Consider the following 21,177-nt stretch of genomic DNA (forward strand, 5'->3'; position numbering starts at 1 on the left):
AGAAAATTGTTTCCTCTTATTAAAAGAAACGATTTAAAGCGATTTGAAAGAAAAATTTTTATACTTTTTAATGCTTTTGAATACTTTCAATACTTATGAATCATCCTTCTTATGGGCATTCAACATTGCAAATCGTTTCGAACCATTTCTTTTAATCAAGGTCTTTAAGCCATGTTTTGTAGTACAACTGTATCAGAATATATTTTTAACTTCCCGCTAAGAAAATCGATGATTTTCAAAAATTTTGGGTAGTTATTGTTTTCACCCCGATTCGCGAAAATTGGAATTCCAACAGATGTCGACATTTTGAGATTCTAGGAAACTATTCTGACTAGATTCAAGATGATGTCCGAGTGTATGTATGTATGTACGTACGTACGTATGTAAATATTCTGTAACTTTTGAACGGATAAACTGATTTTAATCGTCAGGGTGTCATTCGACGCGGCTTGTTAAATATTATAAGCACTGAAAATTTGAGTTAAATCGGTATGGTACGTTTGGAGATATTTCAAAAATAAAATTTTTTCAAAAATGTTTTTTTTGAATAACTTTTAATTTGCTCGATGGATTGATTCCAAAATCTAATCAGCTCTAAAACTTTCTAAGCTGCCTCGAATGCCACCTCAACCATCAAAATCGGTTCATTCGTTTAAGAGAAACCGTTAACGAAAGAATTAAAAAAAATTGTTTTTTTTCTAGTTTTTTTGAAATTTCTCAAAAACGTCTTGATAAATCAATTTAAAAATTTGATTAGCTCTAGAACTCATTAAAACGCGTCAATTGCCACCTCAACCGTCTCAATCGGTGAATTCGTTCGAGAGATATCGTTGTAGAAAAAATGGTAAACGTTATTTTTCGAAATCAAAGGTATACAAAAGTATTTTCGAGCTCGAAGAACTCAAAAATGTATTCTCAACAATGATTTCGAACTCAAGGAGCTCGAAAGCAGCGGGAAGTTTTAGGGCTGGCCCGCAGAGTCAACTGACAACAATTTTTTTTATTTATTACAGTGCTTCCGTCTAAACTTATGATTCCAAACTTATCTATGTGGTCTCATGATATTTATCGATGTTCAAGTCAAATTAGAATGTATTTTAATTTCACAATACTGTGAATTGTGATACTTAAGTAATAAATAAATATCCATAAAAATCAATATTCGTTTTATTTACTCAAAAATGAACCTATTGAGGAAAAAAAATAAAATTATACAAAGAATAAATTATATAAGGCTATAAAAATTATAACAAAAAAAAAAAAATCGTTTTTTGAGATATCTAATTTTTACAGTAGATATCAAAACTGAAAATAATCTAATTTATACAAATGAATGGAAAATTTGCTGTAAAATTCAACATATATAAATATGCACGCACAGGAAATCTTCACATACACAACCAAAAATTTGCAGACATAAAATCTTCACAAGTAAATACAATATATATGCACTCACGTTGAATGTAGAGACGTACGCTGAAAAGCATGATAAATTAGATTTTCACTTATATTTTCCATTAATTAATAACTAATTAACTAACTATTCAGATTGATGCTGTATATTAAGTTTATTCACAATATCAATATAGATTATTTTATATAAATTTCATAACGACAAGTACAATTAAAAGTTCATATTTTGTTTGATTGGATATTCATTTTTTTTTTTTGTAATAAATCTTAAATTTAAATGTTCCCGGGCATCTGGAAGGAGATCCCACTGCGTCACAAGTATTAATGCGCATGCGCGACATAGCTACACTGGTAATGAGATGTTAATTAATTAAAATTGATAATAAAAGGCGATAAGACGTTAATTATGATCGAACAAACGAAGATTATGAAAGAACAAACGAAAATGAATATTAATTGATTGATAACAGGAAGAATTGAAATAACGATAAGTTAAGGGGGGCTGAGGTTGAAGATTTAATTATTTAATTATAAATAAACAATAAACGAACAAACAACAACAATCGACGGACAATAACGAACAAACGACGAACAAACGATTGGAGCATTGAAAAATTAAAAAAATGTGAAAATCAAAATTGACGGGGGCCAGCTTCAGCGAGCCAGCAACTTGGATTGCCTCAGCGAGTTCATCTGCACCTCCATAGATGTCATCAACGTAGCGTGTGTTAGTTAGCGGTTCGACAGCCTTCGGAAATTTATTTCCTTCGTCTTCAGCGAGTTGTAAAGTGCTCTTCTAGCGAGATATGGAGCCGATGTTGTTCCATAAGTAGCAGTAGCGAGTGCAAATACTATTCGGATGTCATCTTCGTCAAACCAGAGTATGCACTGTAGATGATGATCTTCCTTGTCAACTGCGATCTGACCAAACATTTTTGTAACGTCAGTAGCGAATATATAGCGATGGCAGCGGATGCGAATAAGTACATCACTGACGTCAACTTGAATCTTTGGGCCCACATGAAGTATCTCGTCGATAGATACGCCAGATGTTGTTTTCCAGGACCCATTGAATACCACCCTGAGCTTGGTGGTAGTGCTCTGCTCTTTCAGAACCCCATGATGAGGCAACAGGTAGCTGTTCGGTGGTAGATCCTTTAATTTCATACGTTTCATGTGTCCCAAGTCTTCATACTCCTTCAGGAAGTCGAAGTACAACTTCTTGTAGATTGGATCAGCTTCCAATCGTTTGCGGAGACGTAGTAAAGCGTATTGTGCAGCTCTGAGCAAATCACCCAGTTGACTTGGCGAAGATTTAAGCGGCAAGCGAACGACATATCGACCATCAGACTGTCTGTAGTGTGTATTGACAAAGTGTTGTTCACACTCTTATTCTTCTTCAGTATAGCGTGTAGCGAATTCTGTCTGTGGCTCTTCTTGGTACCAAAACTTTCTTAACAAGTCTTGTAGTTGATCATCAACAGCGACATGATGCCCAGTCAATTTTGATGTAGCGGTGTCCACAGATCCATATATGATCCAGCCAAGCGATGTTGACTAAGCGATTGGGTCATTGTCACTCCCCTTTCGTATTTTAGCGTTGATTATATGTGCAGCTGGTGCTGCACCCAGAATGATGTCAATAGGTCGTGATGTCAAGAAGTCTGGATCAGCGAGTTGTAGCCAAGTTAAATGAGATGACATAACAGTATAAGATTTTAATCTATCCAAGTTGTTAATGACATTAGAAACAATAATATTTCTCATTTTATTAGCCATTAATACATTACCGTAAACCAGTAAAGATAAAGAAGAAAATAAACATGCTCCATCACCATTAATTTTTATAACATTAAAAGGAGTAAGTATTCCATCTATCAAAATATATTCTACATCCATTATGATGAATATATATTAAATAATTGTTTCAATTATACTTTAAATATTTATCGATAATAAAATACTATGTTTATTTCAAAATATACTTTAAAAAAAATTAAATTTACTGAACTGAAAATTAACAGAAGTTCGTAATTAAAAACTATTATCGCATTAAATGTAAAATTTAAATTTTCATGTAAATTGACAAAATCAGAATTAGTAAAGTAATAAAAAAATTTTTTGATAAATTTAAATAAACACTTACCAACTGGAAACTTTAGAAAAAATGATAAAAAAATTTTCATGAAGACTTACTTGAATTAAAAACAATAAATAAAATATAATTGACATATATACTCAATTGAAGTAACCATAGTAAATAATGGATATCTTAATTATTTAAATTAGCGTCGAATACGTATAAATACCAAAATTTTTTTAATTATTAAAATTTTTCTTTGTAAATATCGTGACAGCGATTTATTTCTGACATTATTTCATTTATTCTCTCAAGCATATCATGATATAATTCATTTATCTAAAGCCAACTTCAATATCATTATAGTTATAATTCATTTTCGATTACTAATAATTATTAGTAATCACAAATGAATTATTTACAATAAATTGCGTCAAATACCATTTTATAATTATTAATAATCTAAGATTCATTAACTTATAGAAAGTGTGTTTGAAATAAATAAAATTGAATAATTATTATTATTTGATATACTCTTTCCGATCTCTAATAGTTTTATTATCGTTTTATGTTCAAGTCTTCAATTCAAAGTTAATCGCGTACTTCACACAACATTTTTAACATCCCGCTGAAAAATCGGGAAGTTATTAATTTTACTCCTTTTTTAGAAAATCGAGTTTTAAACGGATGTTGACGTTTTGAGGTCCTAGGAACTCTCCCCGAATGTTTCCGCAGTGATGTCCATATATCTTTATGTATGTGTGTGTGTGTGTGTGTGTGTGTGTGTGTGTGTGTGTGTGTGTGTGTGTGTGTGTGTGTGTGTGTGTGTGTGTGTGTGTGTGTGTGTGTGTGGCCGTATGTAAACCTCTTATAACTTTTGAACGGCTCGACCGATTTGATCTCGGTTGGTGCCATCCGAAAGGGCTCGACCAAACTTAGATTTTAGATACAATTTATACCGATTTGAACCGGTATATTTTGAGAAATCTCAAAAATACTACAAAAAAAAAATTTTTTAAATGTGGTTTTTATAGAATTACTTATGAACGACTACTGATCAATTCCAAAAACTAATCAGCTCTCAACATCAAGAAACCACGTCGATCGCCGCTAGCCCGGTCACAATCGATTCATTCCTTTATGAGTTATCGTTGTCGGAAAAAAAAAACAGAAAAAAATGTTTTTTCTGAATTATATCGAAATTCATACTTCGATCGATTAAAACTCAAAGACTCTTTATGAGGCCTGAAAAACTGCGTCGAATGCCACCAATCGCGTAAAAATCGGTTAATTCATTCAAAAGTATTTTGGTTTTAGAATTTAAGAAATAATGTTATATTAAACTTTTACCAGATTTTTGAGCTCAGAGTAAGTACAATTTTGAGCGCTTAAATATAAAATTAACGGGAAGTTGCAGGGATGACCTTTAAGCCCAACCGTTTTTTTTTTTTTTATAATATTACTTTTTTAAACCATTTTAGAATCTTACAATTATGGGTTAATTTTGACCTATAACTTTCAGAAGAAAAATGATTAACTAACCAATAGTTTAGACTGAATCGACCTAGTAGAAAATTTGAAATCAAAATATATTTGCCTAACATTATATAAAATAATACTTTAGATGATTAATAGAATATTAGTATTTAATATCTTTCTACTTTTATTCTAATGATTCCTCTGAATTCAATTGGCAACTGAATTTGTTATTACAATTTATTTATTTTGACAGTTATTATAACAACTGTTACCATGGTAACCACCTTGATAACCATAGTAACAGTAACCATGGCAACGGTAACCATGGCAACGGTAACCGTGGCAATGGTAACCATGGCAACGGTAACCATGGCAACGGTTACCATGGCAACGTTGGGGGGAGGGGCTAGCATACGTTATGGTTATCGAAAAATCCATTTTGGCTAGGAATTGCGCAAAATCCTTTCTTATCTCTCATCTACAGTGAAAAAGGAGTACCTATGCTAAATTTTAAATGAATCGGTCAAATAGTTTCGGAGATCTGGTGATGAGTCAGTGGTATTTCGCTTATATGTATATAGATATTGAATAGTGTCGTTTCTGATTCTGGACGATTGTTCTTCCTTTATGCTCCTGGTGGAACGGGAAAAACATTCTTGATTAATTTGTTGCTTGCGAAAATTAGAAGTGAAAAAAGTATTGCTATTGCTGTTGCTTCTTCAGGAATTGCGGCTACTTTAATTGACGGAGGCAAAACAGCTCACTCGACATTTAAATTACCTCTTGAAATGTATCATTCTGATAATATTCTATGCAATATTTCTAAGCAGAGTTATATGGCTCACGTTATCAGAGAAGCAAAACTGATAGTATGGGATGAATGCACTATGGCTCACAAAAATGCTATTGAAGCTCTCAACAGAACTCTTAATGATATAAGAAATAGTGACCGAATAATGGAAGGAATAACTGTTGTTTTAGCTGGTGACTTCAGACAAACTTTACCTGTTGTACCACGAGGTCCACGTGCAGATGAAGTCAAAGCCTGTCTCAAATCCTCAGTTTTATGGCCTCATGTTAACGTACTGTCTTTGAAAATTAATATGCGCGTTCATATACAACATGATTTGAGAGCAGAAGAATTTTCAAAGTTACTCATTGATATAGGGAATGGACAAATTTCAGAAGTTGACGGACGAATAAGTATTCCGGATAACCTTGGTGATATTGTTGATGATTTAACTACATTAACTGATAAAATATACCCAGATATCAATAAAATTGGAGTTAATTGCTCTTCATGGCTAAAAGAAAGAGCTATTCTGACTCCAACGAATGATTCAGCGAATAGCATTAACAACTATCTTATAGAAAAGCTATCAACTAATCAAATGAAGTATAAATCTATTGATACAGTCGTAGAAGTTGATGATGCTGTCCATTATCCTGTCGAGTTCTTACATACACTCAATCCACCCGGAATACCATCTCATATTCTCAATCTTAAAATTGGATCACCAATAATGTTACTGCGCAATTTGAATCCTCCAAAACTATGTAACGGTACCAGACTACAAGTGAAAAATTTACATAAAAATATTATTGAAGCTACAATTTTAACAGGTAAACATGAAGGAAAAGTCGTATTTATTCCAAGAATTCCTTTGGTTCCATCTGACTACCATTTCAACTTCAAACGTCTACAATTTCCTGTTAGGGTTTGCTATGCTATGACTATCAATAAAGCGCAGGGGCAGAGTTTAAAATTAGCTGGTGTAGATTTGTGACATGATTGTTTTTCTCATGGTCAGTTTTACGTGGCATGCTCAAGAGTCAGTTCACCGGACAACTTGATTATTCTTCACCCAGAAAAAAAAAACGAAAAACATTGTTTACAAGGAAGTTTTAAGTTTGTAACTGTATAAAACTGTTAATTTTATTCATTGATAAGTATTGAGTGATTGTTATATTTTTGTTCATTATAAGAAAAAAATTTTTGTAAAAAGTTAAAACTTAATTTTTTTTTGTTGTGTATGCCTCCTAGGGATCCCGCAACGTTAAATAACGGGGACGCATTCCAATACACAGTACCTCATGGGTGATGCGTAAATCTGTGAATGACAAATGCATTGACTGGTACTATTTTTCCTGACTAAAAATTTTAAAAATTCACTTCATTTATCGATAAGAAAATATACATTTTGTATTTAATATAAGAAATAAAGATTAAAATTAATAGTGTGCCCAGCGAAGCGGGCGGGTGGCTGCTAGTATTTATATATATATGTATATATACAGGGTCTCCCAAAAGTTTCGCCCCGAATTCAAAATTTCAATAGAGGACAAAATTCTGAGACGAAAAGTCCTCTACGATTTTTTAAACTGACGAACAGCTGAATTGTTATTAATTAAACAAAATAGCCAATCAGAGAAAAGCATTAACACGAACGAGTAGAGTGGGGTCAAGAGTCAGGGGATCGGGGGAAAGCATCAATAGCGTAAGCGCTCGGTTGTCGTTTAGTGGCACTCACAACGCGTGACACACATAAATAAAATTTGTATTTATTTATTTTCTTTAATCTTCATAAAGATTCAGTCACGCAGAAGAAAATTTTACTTTTCTTATCAACTGAATTACAGTCAGTCGACTGCCAACAGTCACGAAGGCAGCGTAGATTTTTTTTCAGAAATCCAGAGCTGCAGAAATAAAATTAAAATTTTCATTTTTCTCATCAAGTGAATGACAGTCAGTCAACTGCCAACAGTTAGAAGGACAACGGAGATTTTTTATTTTAAAAATCGAGTCCTGCAAAAATAAAAATAACATTTTTATTTTTCTTCTCCGTTGGCGGTCAACTGACCAGCAGTCAGTTGACCGCCGACAGTTGGGAGGACTGCGGAGTTTTTTTTTAAGAAATTCAAGTCCTGTAAAAAGAAAAATAAACGTTTTAATTTTTTATCAACTGACTAGCAGTCAGTCGACCGCCTATAGTTGAGAGGACAGCGGAGATTTAATAAAAAAAAATCCAGTCACCCTAATTAATATGTTACTCAATAAATGATCTGTCACAAGAGTTATAAATTAGACATTACCCTACTTACGTTCATAGCGTTTGGCAGAGGATTGAGGATTACAACATTCCCAACAATGCCAACCCACATATTTATTTTCCATTTATTTTGGAAATTGTGTTCTCGTGTAAGATGAGAATTGTCCACAGCAAATGCATGCGTATTGTGTTGATTAAAACACTTTTCACAAGTTGAAAGTGATTCATCTGTCCACAATGCGCACTTCAAAAAATCAGGATCATTTGCATCTATCTCCAGAATTCGATTGCAGAACGCTACCCACTGTTCGAAATCTGCAGGTTCTAATTTTTGAACTTAAGTTGCATGGAACGGATGCAATTCTTTTGCTCGAACTGTACGATTAATCGACGTGCGAGAAATCGCCAATCGACGCTTAAGTTTGCGAACACTAGTTTAGGATCATCTAGCACTGCCTCAACCACACGATCTTCGTTACGGACCGTACGTACGTCTTAAGGACGACCTACACGTTCAACGCAGGCTGGTCAAATATTCCCAGTATTCCGAAGACGCTGAACAGCATGAATAGTTACTTGATCCGGATGATGAGCACGATTCAGGAAACGCTCAGCATATGCACGACAAGCTGCCCTAGCGTTATAACCACACACCGTACACCATAACCACGTCCGCATAATCCGGAGCAGAATACCGATTTTCACAAAGCGTAGCGAAATGAATTGTGTTGTTACTGGCAGTTCATAAATTCTAACGTTTGCTAATAGTTTGCATCAACAAATTTTAAAAACAATTGAAAACGATGAAAAGAGAGAAGCAACATTTTGTGGCACGAAAAAAAGACAGCAAATGCCTTGGACAAATCGTCGAATTTCCCAGAATAATAATTAAATAAAAGTATATGGGAGAATGCATAGAACAGAAAAGAGTAAAAGAGACGAAAGTAAATACTCGATAGTATTTAAAAAAAATACTGGTTAAATTTATACTGACTGAGAAAATCGACGATCGTCTGCTGGAGGAATGGCTGTCAGCATACTACTGTTAGTAAGTTAATAATAGAAAAAAAAAATATCTGTCGCGAAATATGTTAGATATAAAAATAAATAATGATTTGACATGGTCACAGTAATTTCTTAATAATTTTTGCGGGACGAATTTTGTAAAAAAAAGTCCTCTTCTTTCCGCCCGACTATTGGTGGTCGACTGACTGCTAGTCAGTTAATAAGAAAAATAAAAAGTTTATTTTCATTTTTGCAGGACGCGATTTTTGAAAAAAAAATCTCCGCAGTCCCCCAACTTTTAGCGGCCGACTGACTGTCATTCAGTTGATAAAACAAAGAAAAAGTTCATTTTTATTTTTATTGAACTGGATTTTTTTTTATTTAATCTCTGCTGTCCTTCCAACTATCAGCTGTCCTTCCAACTATCAAAAAAAATTTGGGCGTCGGTTGGCCCAGCGGGCCAGCCCCAAAACTTCCCGCTGTTTTCAAGCTCAAGGAGCTCGAAAACATTAGTTCGGATGTATTTTCGAGCTGTTCGAGCTCGATTTTAAGAATCAAAAATCATTAATAAAGAAGCGGTTTTCAAAATTGAATTTCCAATTATGATCAATAAAATCAGTGTATTGAGGCAAAAATCAATGCCAGGGATTGAAATCAAGATTTAAATAAGTTTTGACTTAAGTCAGAAACAATAGAACATGAAATATCCGAGAAAAATATTAAAAATTGCGTTATTTCAATTTTTTTTCCGATAATATGATTTAAACTAAAAAAAAAGTTAAATGACATTCTAAGATGATCGAAAAAAACCATTAAAAGGAAAAGTTGGTATGATTTTACACGTATGCATATTTTAGTACATTATATTATGATTTATCCGAAAAAAATAACATAAAATGTTATTTTTTTTAATTTTTCAACGTCGATATCTTTTGAACTAAATAACCGATTTTGACATTTGCGCTAGCAATCGGCGCATTTCGTTGAGTTCCAGAGCTGATTAAAATTTAAAATCAATCGGTTTAGCTGTTTCGAAGATATTTGGAAAAAATAGTTTTTTACCATTTCTTTCTCTAACGATATTTCGCGAACGAATGAACCAATGTTGATGGTTGAGGTGACATTTGAAGTATTTTATTGAGTTCTAGAGCTGTTCAGATTTGAGAATTGTTTGATTAAGTGATTTCAAAGATATTCGCTGATAACTGATTTTTATAATTTTTTTCTCCCGCGATATCACTCGAACAAATCAACCGATTAAGATAACTAAGGCGGCAATCGACGTGTTTTATCAAATTCTAGAGCTGATCAGATTATAATGTCCATCGTTCGAGTCGTTTCTGAGGAATCACTAAAAAACTAAAAAAAATTTTTTTTTTCGCAATTCACAAATATTTTCGACTCTACTTCATCAATTGATCTGAAATTCTTAGGAGAGTTGATGGCCAACAAGCTTTTCCGATTGCCACCTCAACCATGCAAATCGAATCATTAGTTAAAAAGTTACAAAAAGTTTACATGCACTCACACACACACGCATACATACATACACTTGGACATTATTCTGAAAATAGTCGAAATAACTTCCTAGGACCTCAGAACGTCGACATCTGATGAAAACTCAATTTTCAAGAATCGGGGTTAAAACAATAAATTCCCGAAATTATTGAAAATCGTCGATGTTCTCAGCGGGAAGTTAAAAAATGTCCGTTGTCCTCCAACTGTTGGCGGTCGACTGATTGTCGTTCAGTTGATAAGAAAAGTGAAATTTTGTTCTGCGTGACTGAATTTTTATGAAGATTGAAGAAAATAAATAAATACAAATGTCATTCATGTGCATTACGGGTTCTGAGTGCTTCTGAACGACAGCCGAGCGCTTACGCTGTTGATGCTTTCCCCCAATCTTCCGAATCTTTATGTCACTCTACACGTTCGCGCTAATGCTTTTTTTTCTGATTGGCTATTTTGTTTAATTTGCACTCTGTAGATTCACATAATAAACCTGATAATTTTGATTCAGGTTTAGCTCGACTTTTTTGGTGCGAAAATGCGAACTCCTTGGCCAATTTGCTTACTAAATATATCAATCAACGGAAATCGTGGTTTTCGATTCATCGAATTCAATTTACGATAAAAAATTAAATATTCAATTATAAATTATTCATTATTAGTAAAACTAAAAAAAAAAAACCTGGTTTTATTGATATTGTTATCATGCGAAACTTTAGTTATTTTATAAATCAGCAATATAGAATTAGTTTATGTATAAGTTTTATAATCTAAGCAATATTAATTATAAAAGAGTTAATAATAATGAAATAGATATTTTTTTACTTTCACGATCGAACCAATTATTTTAGACTGATTTTATTTAACCCACAATTATTATTTATAAAAATTAACCTTAGCGTATTCAATATCACTAACAATGTGATTAATGGTAATTCATATATTTATTTATATTCCAATTATTATCTATAATTGAGTTAATACTATAAATTATTAAGAATCATTGTATAAATATTACTATTTTTTTTTTCAATGGTGTTTAATTAAGCATTAGACGTGAGAGTGCGTTGTGTGCATATTCTTATATTTATTATTTTTGAAATTCGCGCTGGCGTAAGGATACTTGCTTTTAATGACGCCTACGCTTATCACAACATTAAGATGGTGGGGGAAAAAACTATGGTGGGAAAAAATCCCAAGTTTTCACCGGGACGACTGTAGGTGATTTTACAGCTTAATGTACTTTAAAAAACCCTGGAAATTTTCAGATTTATCTATTGAACCGTTTATCCGGGCCGATTGCTCAAAGTTTTACAAAACAATAAACGAAACAAATGTTATTCCTTGATTTGTGTGATCATGTGTAACCAAAATGAAAAAATTAATTTTTTTCAAATTTTCTTTCATTTCTGCGTTAGTTAGAGAAAAAATTTTTTTTTTTTTGAAAAAAAAAAAAAAAAAAAAAAACCTGAGTAAAACATAAAAAAAAATCGGTCTGTCGGTTGACCCAGCGGGCCAGCCTCAAAACTTCCCGCTGTTTTCGACCTCAAAGAGCTCGAAAACATTAGTGTAGATATATTTTCGAGCTCTTCGAGCTCAAAAATGCTATCACATGCAATTGTTTTTTTATGATCTTTTCAAGCTCTAACAAGTTACCTGTTATGCTGAAGTTTGAAAATTTAAGAATCGAAAATCATCAATGAAGCGGTTTTTAAAATTTAGTTCCTGATGTTGTTCAGTAAAATAAGTGTTTTGAGGCAGAAATCAATTTCGGGGATCAAAATCAAGATTTAAATAAGTTTTGACTCATGTAAGAAACAATAAAATATGAATTATCTGATAAAAATATTAAAAACTACGTTTTATCGATTTTTTTGTTGATAATATGATTTAAACTAAAACCCAAGTTCGATGACATTATATGATCAAAAGAAAGCATAAAAAAGATGAGTTGGTATGATATCAGGCACATTTTAGTACGTTATATTATGATTCATCCGGAAAAAATAACATAAAATGTTTTTTTTTTAACTTTTCAACGCCGATATCTTTTGAACTAATCCATTGATTTTAATAGTTGGTGTGGCAATCGGCGCGTTTTATTGAATTCTAGAGCTGATTAAAATTTGAAATCGATCGCGTCAGTCGTTTCGAAATATTTAGAAAAAACCGTTTTTCACCATTTCTTTCTCCCGCGATAACTCTCGAACGAATTATTCGATTTTGATGTTTGAGGTGGCAACCGACGCGTTTTATTGAGTACTAGAGCTGATTAGATTTTGAAGTCGATCGTATAAGTCGTTTTTGAGAAATCAATAAAAAACTAAAAAAAAAATTTTTTTTTTTTCGTAATTCGCAAATATTTTCGAGTCTATTCGATCAAATAATCTGAAATTTCCAGGAAAGTTGATGGCCAATAAGCTCTTTCGATTGCCACCTTAACCATCCAAATCGATTCATTAATTCAAAAGTTACAAAGAGTTTACATACATACACACACACATACACACAATCACACACACACACACACACATACACACACTCGGGCATCATTCTGAAAATAGTTAGAATAGCTTCGTAGGACCTCAAAACTTCGACATCTGATGAAAACTCGATTTTCGAAAATCGGGGTGAAAACAATAACTTCCCGAAATTTTTGAAAATCGTCGATTTTCTTAGCAGGAAGTTAAAAAAGTAAAAAAAATTTTAGTTTTATTTTGTAAAGAGGTAGAAAATTTTTTATGAAATTAAAATTTGAAATCGACTCGCGTCAAAAGCTGAAGCGACCTCTTCTACAACAACCGCGGATATGTGGTCACTGCTGTAGAATTTCGGCCAGTTGATATTTTTTAGACGTTGGCCAGCCTGCGGGTAAGGGGTATAAGGCTCCGAGATTGCGAGCGATCGGCCTTTTGGTTACTGGCCCGTATCAGCGACGGATATTTTTCCCGAACCGGTACTATAATACGACTACTACTTTACTACAACATCACCCGCATGAAGAAGCTTTATATGTGAAAATCTATATGATAAAATATATGAATATTATAATGTGATATATTGTACAATATAGAAAATAATATTAATATTTTTGCCGTGTTAATATATGATAATATATTGAATAAAAATATATTGCTAGAATATATTACCAATATATTTATCAATACATGACTTTTTTATGCATGTTTTACATATATATTTTAATATATCTTTTTTTATATTGATATATTATATCGAAAGTAGTATATTAATTAATATATAGTTTTTTGTTGTATTTCTTATATATGTTTTCCAGTTTATTGTAAAATACATGGTATCCAGTATATTGTAAAATATGTAGCATTTACTTTACTTTTCTTAGGGTATTGCATTAGTTATTTAGTAAATGCAAGATCAATGAAAAGAAACAAAAATAATAAACTTGACTTTTTTTGTGGAATTCTGTAGAAATTGAAAAAGTATATTGAAAAAATAAAATTTCAATATATTGCGAAAAATATAAGTTTTAATATATTGGAAAATTATAATTCCAATATACTGCGAACCATATATTTAAACATATAAATTCTTTCATATATAATCAATTATATAGATACCATATACCACTAATTATATGGGTTAAAATATATGGAAGTATATATCAAGTTTGTTTTGTTTGTTTTTTTTTTTTTATATCATATTTTATTATATTATACTTAAAAATTGTATGTATACTATCCATATATGGCAAAAATATATTGACCATTATATGAGATAATACATATAGAAAAATACACAACATTATATATGGGTAAATATATTATTATAAATATATAATCCAATATATGTGAAAAATATATATATTTTTCAACAATATATATACTTTTAACAATGTATAGCTTTTCCATGCGGGCGAGTACATTGATACACGCCATTCCATAGCCAAGAGCTTATAAGCCCTCGATTGGGTAAGCTTATTTTTATTCAGTTCATATTAAATTGTTGAAACATTGGAGATTGTTGCGGAATGAATTTGGATTTGGATTTGTTGGAAAATCGTTGGAGGATTGGAGAATCGTAGGATTTGTAGGACGTTAGATTGAAAGGAGATCAGAGTGTTGGGAGGAGTTTTAAAGTTTGAAGTGTTTGGAGTTGTCTTGTTGGTTGAAATCATTTGGAAAATATTAATTATAAATAGTCGAGTCGTTTGTAATTTGTAAAAATAATTTGAGTCAGTAGAGTCAGTAATAATAAAATTTGTCAATCGAGTCGTTGTTGAATATCACCAAGCGAGTCACATTTCATCAGCCATCTTAAAATATTGTTCATTCTCATTTAATTATTTGTAAGGCGACTTCATCTTGAATAAATGTCAGTTTAAATTTAATTCACATCAAATTTACCTATTGATAATTTTCCTAAACATTTTCCTTATTAAGTATAAGTAATAATAATTTCTCCCTTCTAAATTTTATACTGTGTAGCCCAGTACGGGGAAAATCCTGTCCTAAGGCTGACTAACTGAGCAAAGGTTGTAAAACACCTTAAGTTTTACATATGTGTGGACCCTTGTTTAATCAAGGCCACAACTTAATTAATTGAGCAAGTTGACCCATTACAATTTCGTTTTTCGGATTTTTTTTTCTCTCGACCTTACATTTACTGAATAACTGACGCAAAAATAAAAGGAAATCCGAAAAAAATTAATTTTCATTTTGGTAATGATCACACAAATTAAGGAACAAAATTTGTTTCTTTAATTGTTGTGTAAAACGTTGAGCAATCGGCCCGGACAGACGGTTCAATGGATCAATTTGAAAATTTTCAGGGTTTTTAAGGGAACATTAAGCTGTAAAATCACCCGGCAACATTAATCATTCCATCAATATTTGCAAAGTAGCAATGAGTTGACTGAAAAACCAGGAAATGGTCATTTTTTGTAGGGTTTTCAAATTGATATTAAGAATAAAAAAAAACTGTTTTTTTTTAATCGAAAATGGAGCTTATAGGGAATTTATTTAAATTTCTCAAACTGCTCTTTAAATTACTGTGCGACCATTAGTTGCTGACATATCGATAATCAAAGACAAAAAGATCCTTTTTCATTTGAAGGCTGATATCTCAGCAACGAATTGTCGTACAGAAAAACAAAAACAAAAAAAATTTGTAGCTGAATAAATTTCCTGAACGAGCTGTGAATTGGTTTTTTCGAAAAAAATTTTCCCGGCCCCATAGACCAAAAAACAAAACTAAAAAATTTAGAAAAATTGTGTCTTGACCTATTTCTTATGATTCCGCAAAAAACCGTGGCTTAGAAAATTATTTTGCTAATAGATCTATAAGCTAGAGATTTCAAGCTTCAATTTGCTTCTTTTATTTTTTTGATACGATTATTTTTTACGAAAGTATAGCCTCCCAAACATCACTAAAAAATTTATAAAATTTTCTTGTTCTTCTAATTTTTTCGTTAAGTGTATATGGGGTATTTCACGCCAAATCGACCACTTTTGACCCCGACCCCTTTCGATTTGGCTGAAATTTTTTTTTCCTTTTCTAATCCATTAAAATCATTGCTCAGGAAATTTTCAAACTTTTTTATCCAAACCAAAAAAAGTTATGAGTTTTTCACGAATAAGGCTTTTATTTTTTTAAATAGCTATAACTTCTTCGAAAATTGACTAATTAGGACGTTTTTTTTTTCGAAATTTTTGTCTTTGAATGTACTTTTCAGAAAAAAATACAAGAAAATTTTCAGATGATAAACCCTATGAAATTTTTGACGTTTTTGAGAAAAATCACCATTTTCTTAAAGTTCGCCATTTTTGATTTTTTTTTTTTAATTTCTCAAAAAAAACTTTAATTAATTCTGCAATCTTTCCCGCCAATCCCAGAATCGGCAGACTTTTTCTTCGATTTTTTTTTTATCGGTTGAAAAAAAATTTTTGGCCCAGTTGGGCTTATTTGACAAAACAACACTTTGGAAATTTTTGACAATTTATCGATGACTTTGGAGCTTGAAAAATTGAGACGAAAAAATTAATTGAAACTGGTAATCCTCGAAAAAATTTGGATTTTTTTTTTTCAAAGTGAGAAAAAAATATAAGATACCTGTAAATAATTTTTTTCGAAAACTACACCTGAAAACAAAGAAAATGAAAAAAAAAAATTGGTTTATTTTTGACCAAGTCACAGGCTTTCGAAAAATAAATCTAACGCATATCGCTATTTCAAAATCGTGTGACTTGGTCAAAAACAAACCAAAGTGCCATTTTTTTCTTTATTTTCTTTGTTTTCAGGCGTAGTTTTCAAAAAAAAAAATTACAATAAATTTATTTATAGGTATTTTCTATTTTCTTTCTTACTTTTCTAAAAAAAAGCCAATGTTTTTCGGGGATTACCAGTTTCAATTAATTTTCCCGTCTTAATTTTTCAAGCTCTGAGGTCGTCGATAAATTCTCAAAAATTTTCAAATTGTTGTTTTGTAAAATAAGCCCAACTAGGCAAATTTTTTTTTTCAATTGATAAAAAAAAAAAATCGAGGAAAAAGTTCGCCCACTCTTGGAGGGAAAAATTATAGAATTAATCAAAGTTTTTTTTTTGAGAAATTAAAAAAATAAATAAAAAAAAGCGACCTTTAAGAAAATGGCGGTTTTTCTCAAAAAAGTTAAAAATTTCATAGAGTTTATCATCTTCAAATTTTCTTGTATTTTTTTCTGAAAAGTACATCTAAAGACAAAAATTTTGAAAAAAACAAAGTCCCAATTAGTCAATTTTTGATGAAGTTATAGCTATTTAAAAAAAATAAAATGATTTTAATGAGATAGAAAAGGAAAAAATAATTTCAGCCAAATCGAAAGGAGTCAGAGTTAAAAGTGGTCGATTTGGCGTAAAATGTCCCATATAAGGATTCCTTAGCAGCCACACAGGGTAACTAGTTCCCCAGGCTTAGAAAAAGTGAAATAAGAGGTCTAAATTCTTTAAAATTGATGCAAATAATAACCGCATCTGCCGAGAGTAGTGAAGTAGGTGATTTGATTCCATTGCATAAGAAACCGAAAAAACGCGTGGCGGGGCTTTGAGAGTTTGTTTTCTCGGCGCGGGGTAACTAGTTACTCTGCATGGCCACTACCTTTGGCCAGCCTAAATCTTTTTTCTTTTAAATCGACTTGTTTGTGGAATTAATAGACAAAATAAAGCTGAGTTTTAGATTATCTAGCAAAAAAAAAATTTTTTAATCCTAGTCGCTATGGAATCTTATCTGTTTATGTAAAATAATTCAGCTTCATTTTTGAATGATATTGTTAATTGAATAAATCTAGTGTAGGTTCATAACCACATATACTTTCCTGCTTAACAGCATTCTTTAAATTATTCGAAAATGCTACCGTACGATGGACGGCGTAGCTCAATCGGCATAGATAAACTTAACGGAATTTGGCATAGGCTTGGATGCCTCAACTGGAACAGCACTCGGCGCGATACTGACATGGTCTGGGTTCGACTCCAAATTTCGACTATCCATTTTTTTTTCGATTTGTTTATAAACTTTTCATGAACAAGGTCCAAAAAAAAAAATTTATAATAATGCTGTTGAGCGGGAAAGTCTATGAGATAACACACACGTACGGGTTTCCATAAACGAAAAAAAATTCAATTGTTTTTAATACTCTTTAATCATCAATTGACGATTCATGACAATTTAAAACGATTAAAACATTTCTAATCGCCATTAATCGTATTTTCTAATCAGAGATAAAATAATCGGTTAGAAGTCTTAAAACACCCATATGTCATGTACAAATAGATTTTTCAGCGTGGGGTAATGACTTACCCTGTGTGGCCGCTAGGTGGCCTGAGTGAGGTGTGGCCGCTATGGGTTAAACCAAAAATAAAACGAGATTCATATATTTAATTTAAATTTTTCAAAAACAATTGTAAATAAATGTATGAAATATTTTTTAATAATAATTGTATCAAAGTTTATAACAATAAAATGTTATTTTCTTTTTAATCGGGTAATGACATTTTCCTTTGGCAGATAGTTGATAATTCGTCGAAACAAAACAGGTTTTCCGCAATACCTTGTTAAGAAATTAAACAATGAAGCTCAACGAGAGCTAAACAAGAGCATCTTTCAATCCCTACAAGAATAAGTGCAAGTAAATAGAAAAAAAAATCAATTTTGTCGCTATAGTCAATCGCGTTCAAATTTGAGGATTTAAGATGAATAAGTTATAATTTTGAGTTTTAAATATAACGATTTGAAATGTGGTACACATTTTCTATGGTTTCTTTACTTCAGGAGCTTACTCAGATTGATCCGACGTATTTTTAAATTAAGATTCTTTCATTCACGTGTTTGTACCCATAACTCGTTTTTTCGTAAAAAAAAATAGTTGTACGAGTTTGTTGGCAGTAATTATATTTTTTTTTGCTAAATCATTTTGAACAAACCGTAAAAATTTTACGTTTCAAAATTTTCGACTATACCCTTTCTTTAGTTTTCTGTATCACGTGGGGGGTTGTGACGCCAACAACGATTTATGATTCATTGAAAAAGAACTGTAATTATGTATCTCAAGAATTTTATCAAACTTGGTTCAAGTATTTTATGAAAATGAAATATCACTGCATGTCATATAAGAAAATTATCGTACTCACCTTGCCAAGATAAATAAAATGTTTAATGAGGTGATGGGCATTTGATGTTTTGCCGGATTTACTTTCACCAGAGAAAATTATATGCTGTTTTTCTTCATTATGAAGTAAATCTTGATATGCTTTATCTGCTACCGAAAATATATGCGGCTCGTTATCTGACCTTGATTTAAAATTATATCTATCGTGAAACTGTAAAAAAATTTGAATTCATTAACACAATGATATACAGACGTGTTAGTTTGATGATAAATTTAATTGTGTCTTGGTTCCGATTATGAATTTCATCTTTAATTTTCTTTCATGAACTGTGTCGTAATGGGGCAAGAATTTAAATATTCAAATTTAAATCAACGTGATTTTCCCAAGGTTGATCAATTACCCTGAGTACCCCATATGCGTTACTATTTTATCGACTTGTCCCCGGACACGCCAATTTAAGAGGGTTGTCTTCCAGACCCAATTAGAGTTAAAACAGGAGTGACTGATTTTCCGATAATAGCCGAAGGTTCGCGAACCTAGATTACATAATTGAGTGAACAAAGGTGAGAAGTCACACAGTCGGACGGGCCGGGACATTGACCAGACGGGTGACCGCATGCAAGAGCTACAGATAATTATATAAGCTCGGGAGAGGTTATGTGTAGAACCTTCCAGAAGCTATAATTACTTTTGTCAAATAATTTCTGTATCCAGCAGGATGCTGATACAACGAGGCTAATTAACTAATTTAGGCTGCATTTTCGAAGATTAAATAAATAAAATTATTTCGGAGAGAGAGAAAGAGGAGAAAGAGAGTCGGAAATCAGCCAGAAAAAGAGACGCCCCGAAGCTTTGGATCAAGGGACAACTAATTCGAAGGTAAATAAATTTTCGGTGGGGAGCCAAAATTTTTGATTAATTTATTGATTCGGAATTGTTGGGTAGTCAATTCATGGGTAGTCACCATTTCCGGTAAAATTAACTCAGTAAAATCCTCGGCAGGAAAGCCAGGGTTTACAATAAAATTTGTTCAAATTAATCACGCAGTCCAACTGTTAAATTCTCGGCAGGAGAGCCAGAATTAATTAATTATTAGTTATAAATTTAGAGAAACAAATTTTTTGGCAAGAAAGCCAAAAGTTGTTAAAATGAATTTATAATTAAGAATTTGTTAAATCACTAATTATATATTGTTACTTAAGAATTAAGACAAAGAAAATTAATTTTACTGCGGGTAGCCTAAAATTTAAATTGATTAATGTTCAAATCTCCCGCGCTCTCATCATCATTCTCAAGGCGGATAATCGATTGATACTGTAGTCGATACTACAGTCGATCACCAATCAACCATAGGCCGCTCCGCTAGTCGCATTCTCATCGCAACGACTGCTCGAATGGGGATAAAGAAGACGGAAGTTCATTCTCTCTCACACTTTTGCGCTCTCTCTCAGATATATCGCTTAAAGTGTTCTCATGACTGAGGCCACGTGCATTTTATAATCTCAGTGCTTTTATTTAATGAGTTGCGTTCTCATTCAATCAATTATCTCATTTTGCTTTAATTAATTCATATTAATTATTTTTCATAATATTTTTGGTCTCATCTAAGTATCTTAGTGCATTCTCAATTAATTTAGTCTCACCACGTGTACCGGCATTGTTCGCGCCTAGTTGCCATCTTGGCCTCGTGTCGTACGCAAATTAAATTGCATTAAATAAATTAAACAAGACGCATTTTAGTGTAAATCTCATCTCAACAAATTCTCATACGATATATATATTGTAAATAAAATATTTATTGATAAGATTAATGCAAACTCAGTGTTAAATAAAATTATTAACTACCTGCCAATTCACACACACCAAATCCTCTCATCCTTATAAATAATTAGTATTAATTATTTAAACGATTAAAATTAAATTAAGATACAATAAAACTAAGATTGATAAATTAACATTAAATAAGGAACTGAGTGCTGTGAATCTAGTGAACATAAGCATCATTAATTAATTAAAATAATA

At 31.9% G+C, this 21,177-nt stretch overlaps 1 protein-coding gene across 1 annotated transcript in view; it reads right to left on the reverse strand.

Annotated features, from left to right (window-relative positions):
* The window catches only part of LOC128668021 (neither inactivation nor afterpotential protein C-like), a 162,904-nt gene that overhangs the window by 41,879 nt on the left and 99,848 nt on the right, over positions 1–21,177 (reverse strand). Inside the window, exon 3 of the mRNA XM_053740171.1 lies at positions 19,177–19,365. Coding sequence (XP_053596146.1) covers positions 19,177–19,365 — 189 coding nt within the window. The remainder of the gene's footprint in view (positions 1–19,176; positions 19,366–21,177) is intronic.

This window comes from Microplitis demolitor, chromosome 6, assembly GCF_026212275.2.
Source record: "Microplitis demolitor isolate Queensland-Clemson2020A chromosome 6, iyMicDemo2.1a, whole genome shotgun sequence".
Taxonomy (NCBI): domain Eukaryota; kingdom Metazoa; phylum Arthropoda; class Insecta; order Hymenoptera; family Braconidae; genus Microplitis; species Microplitis demolitor.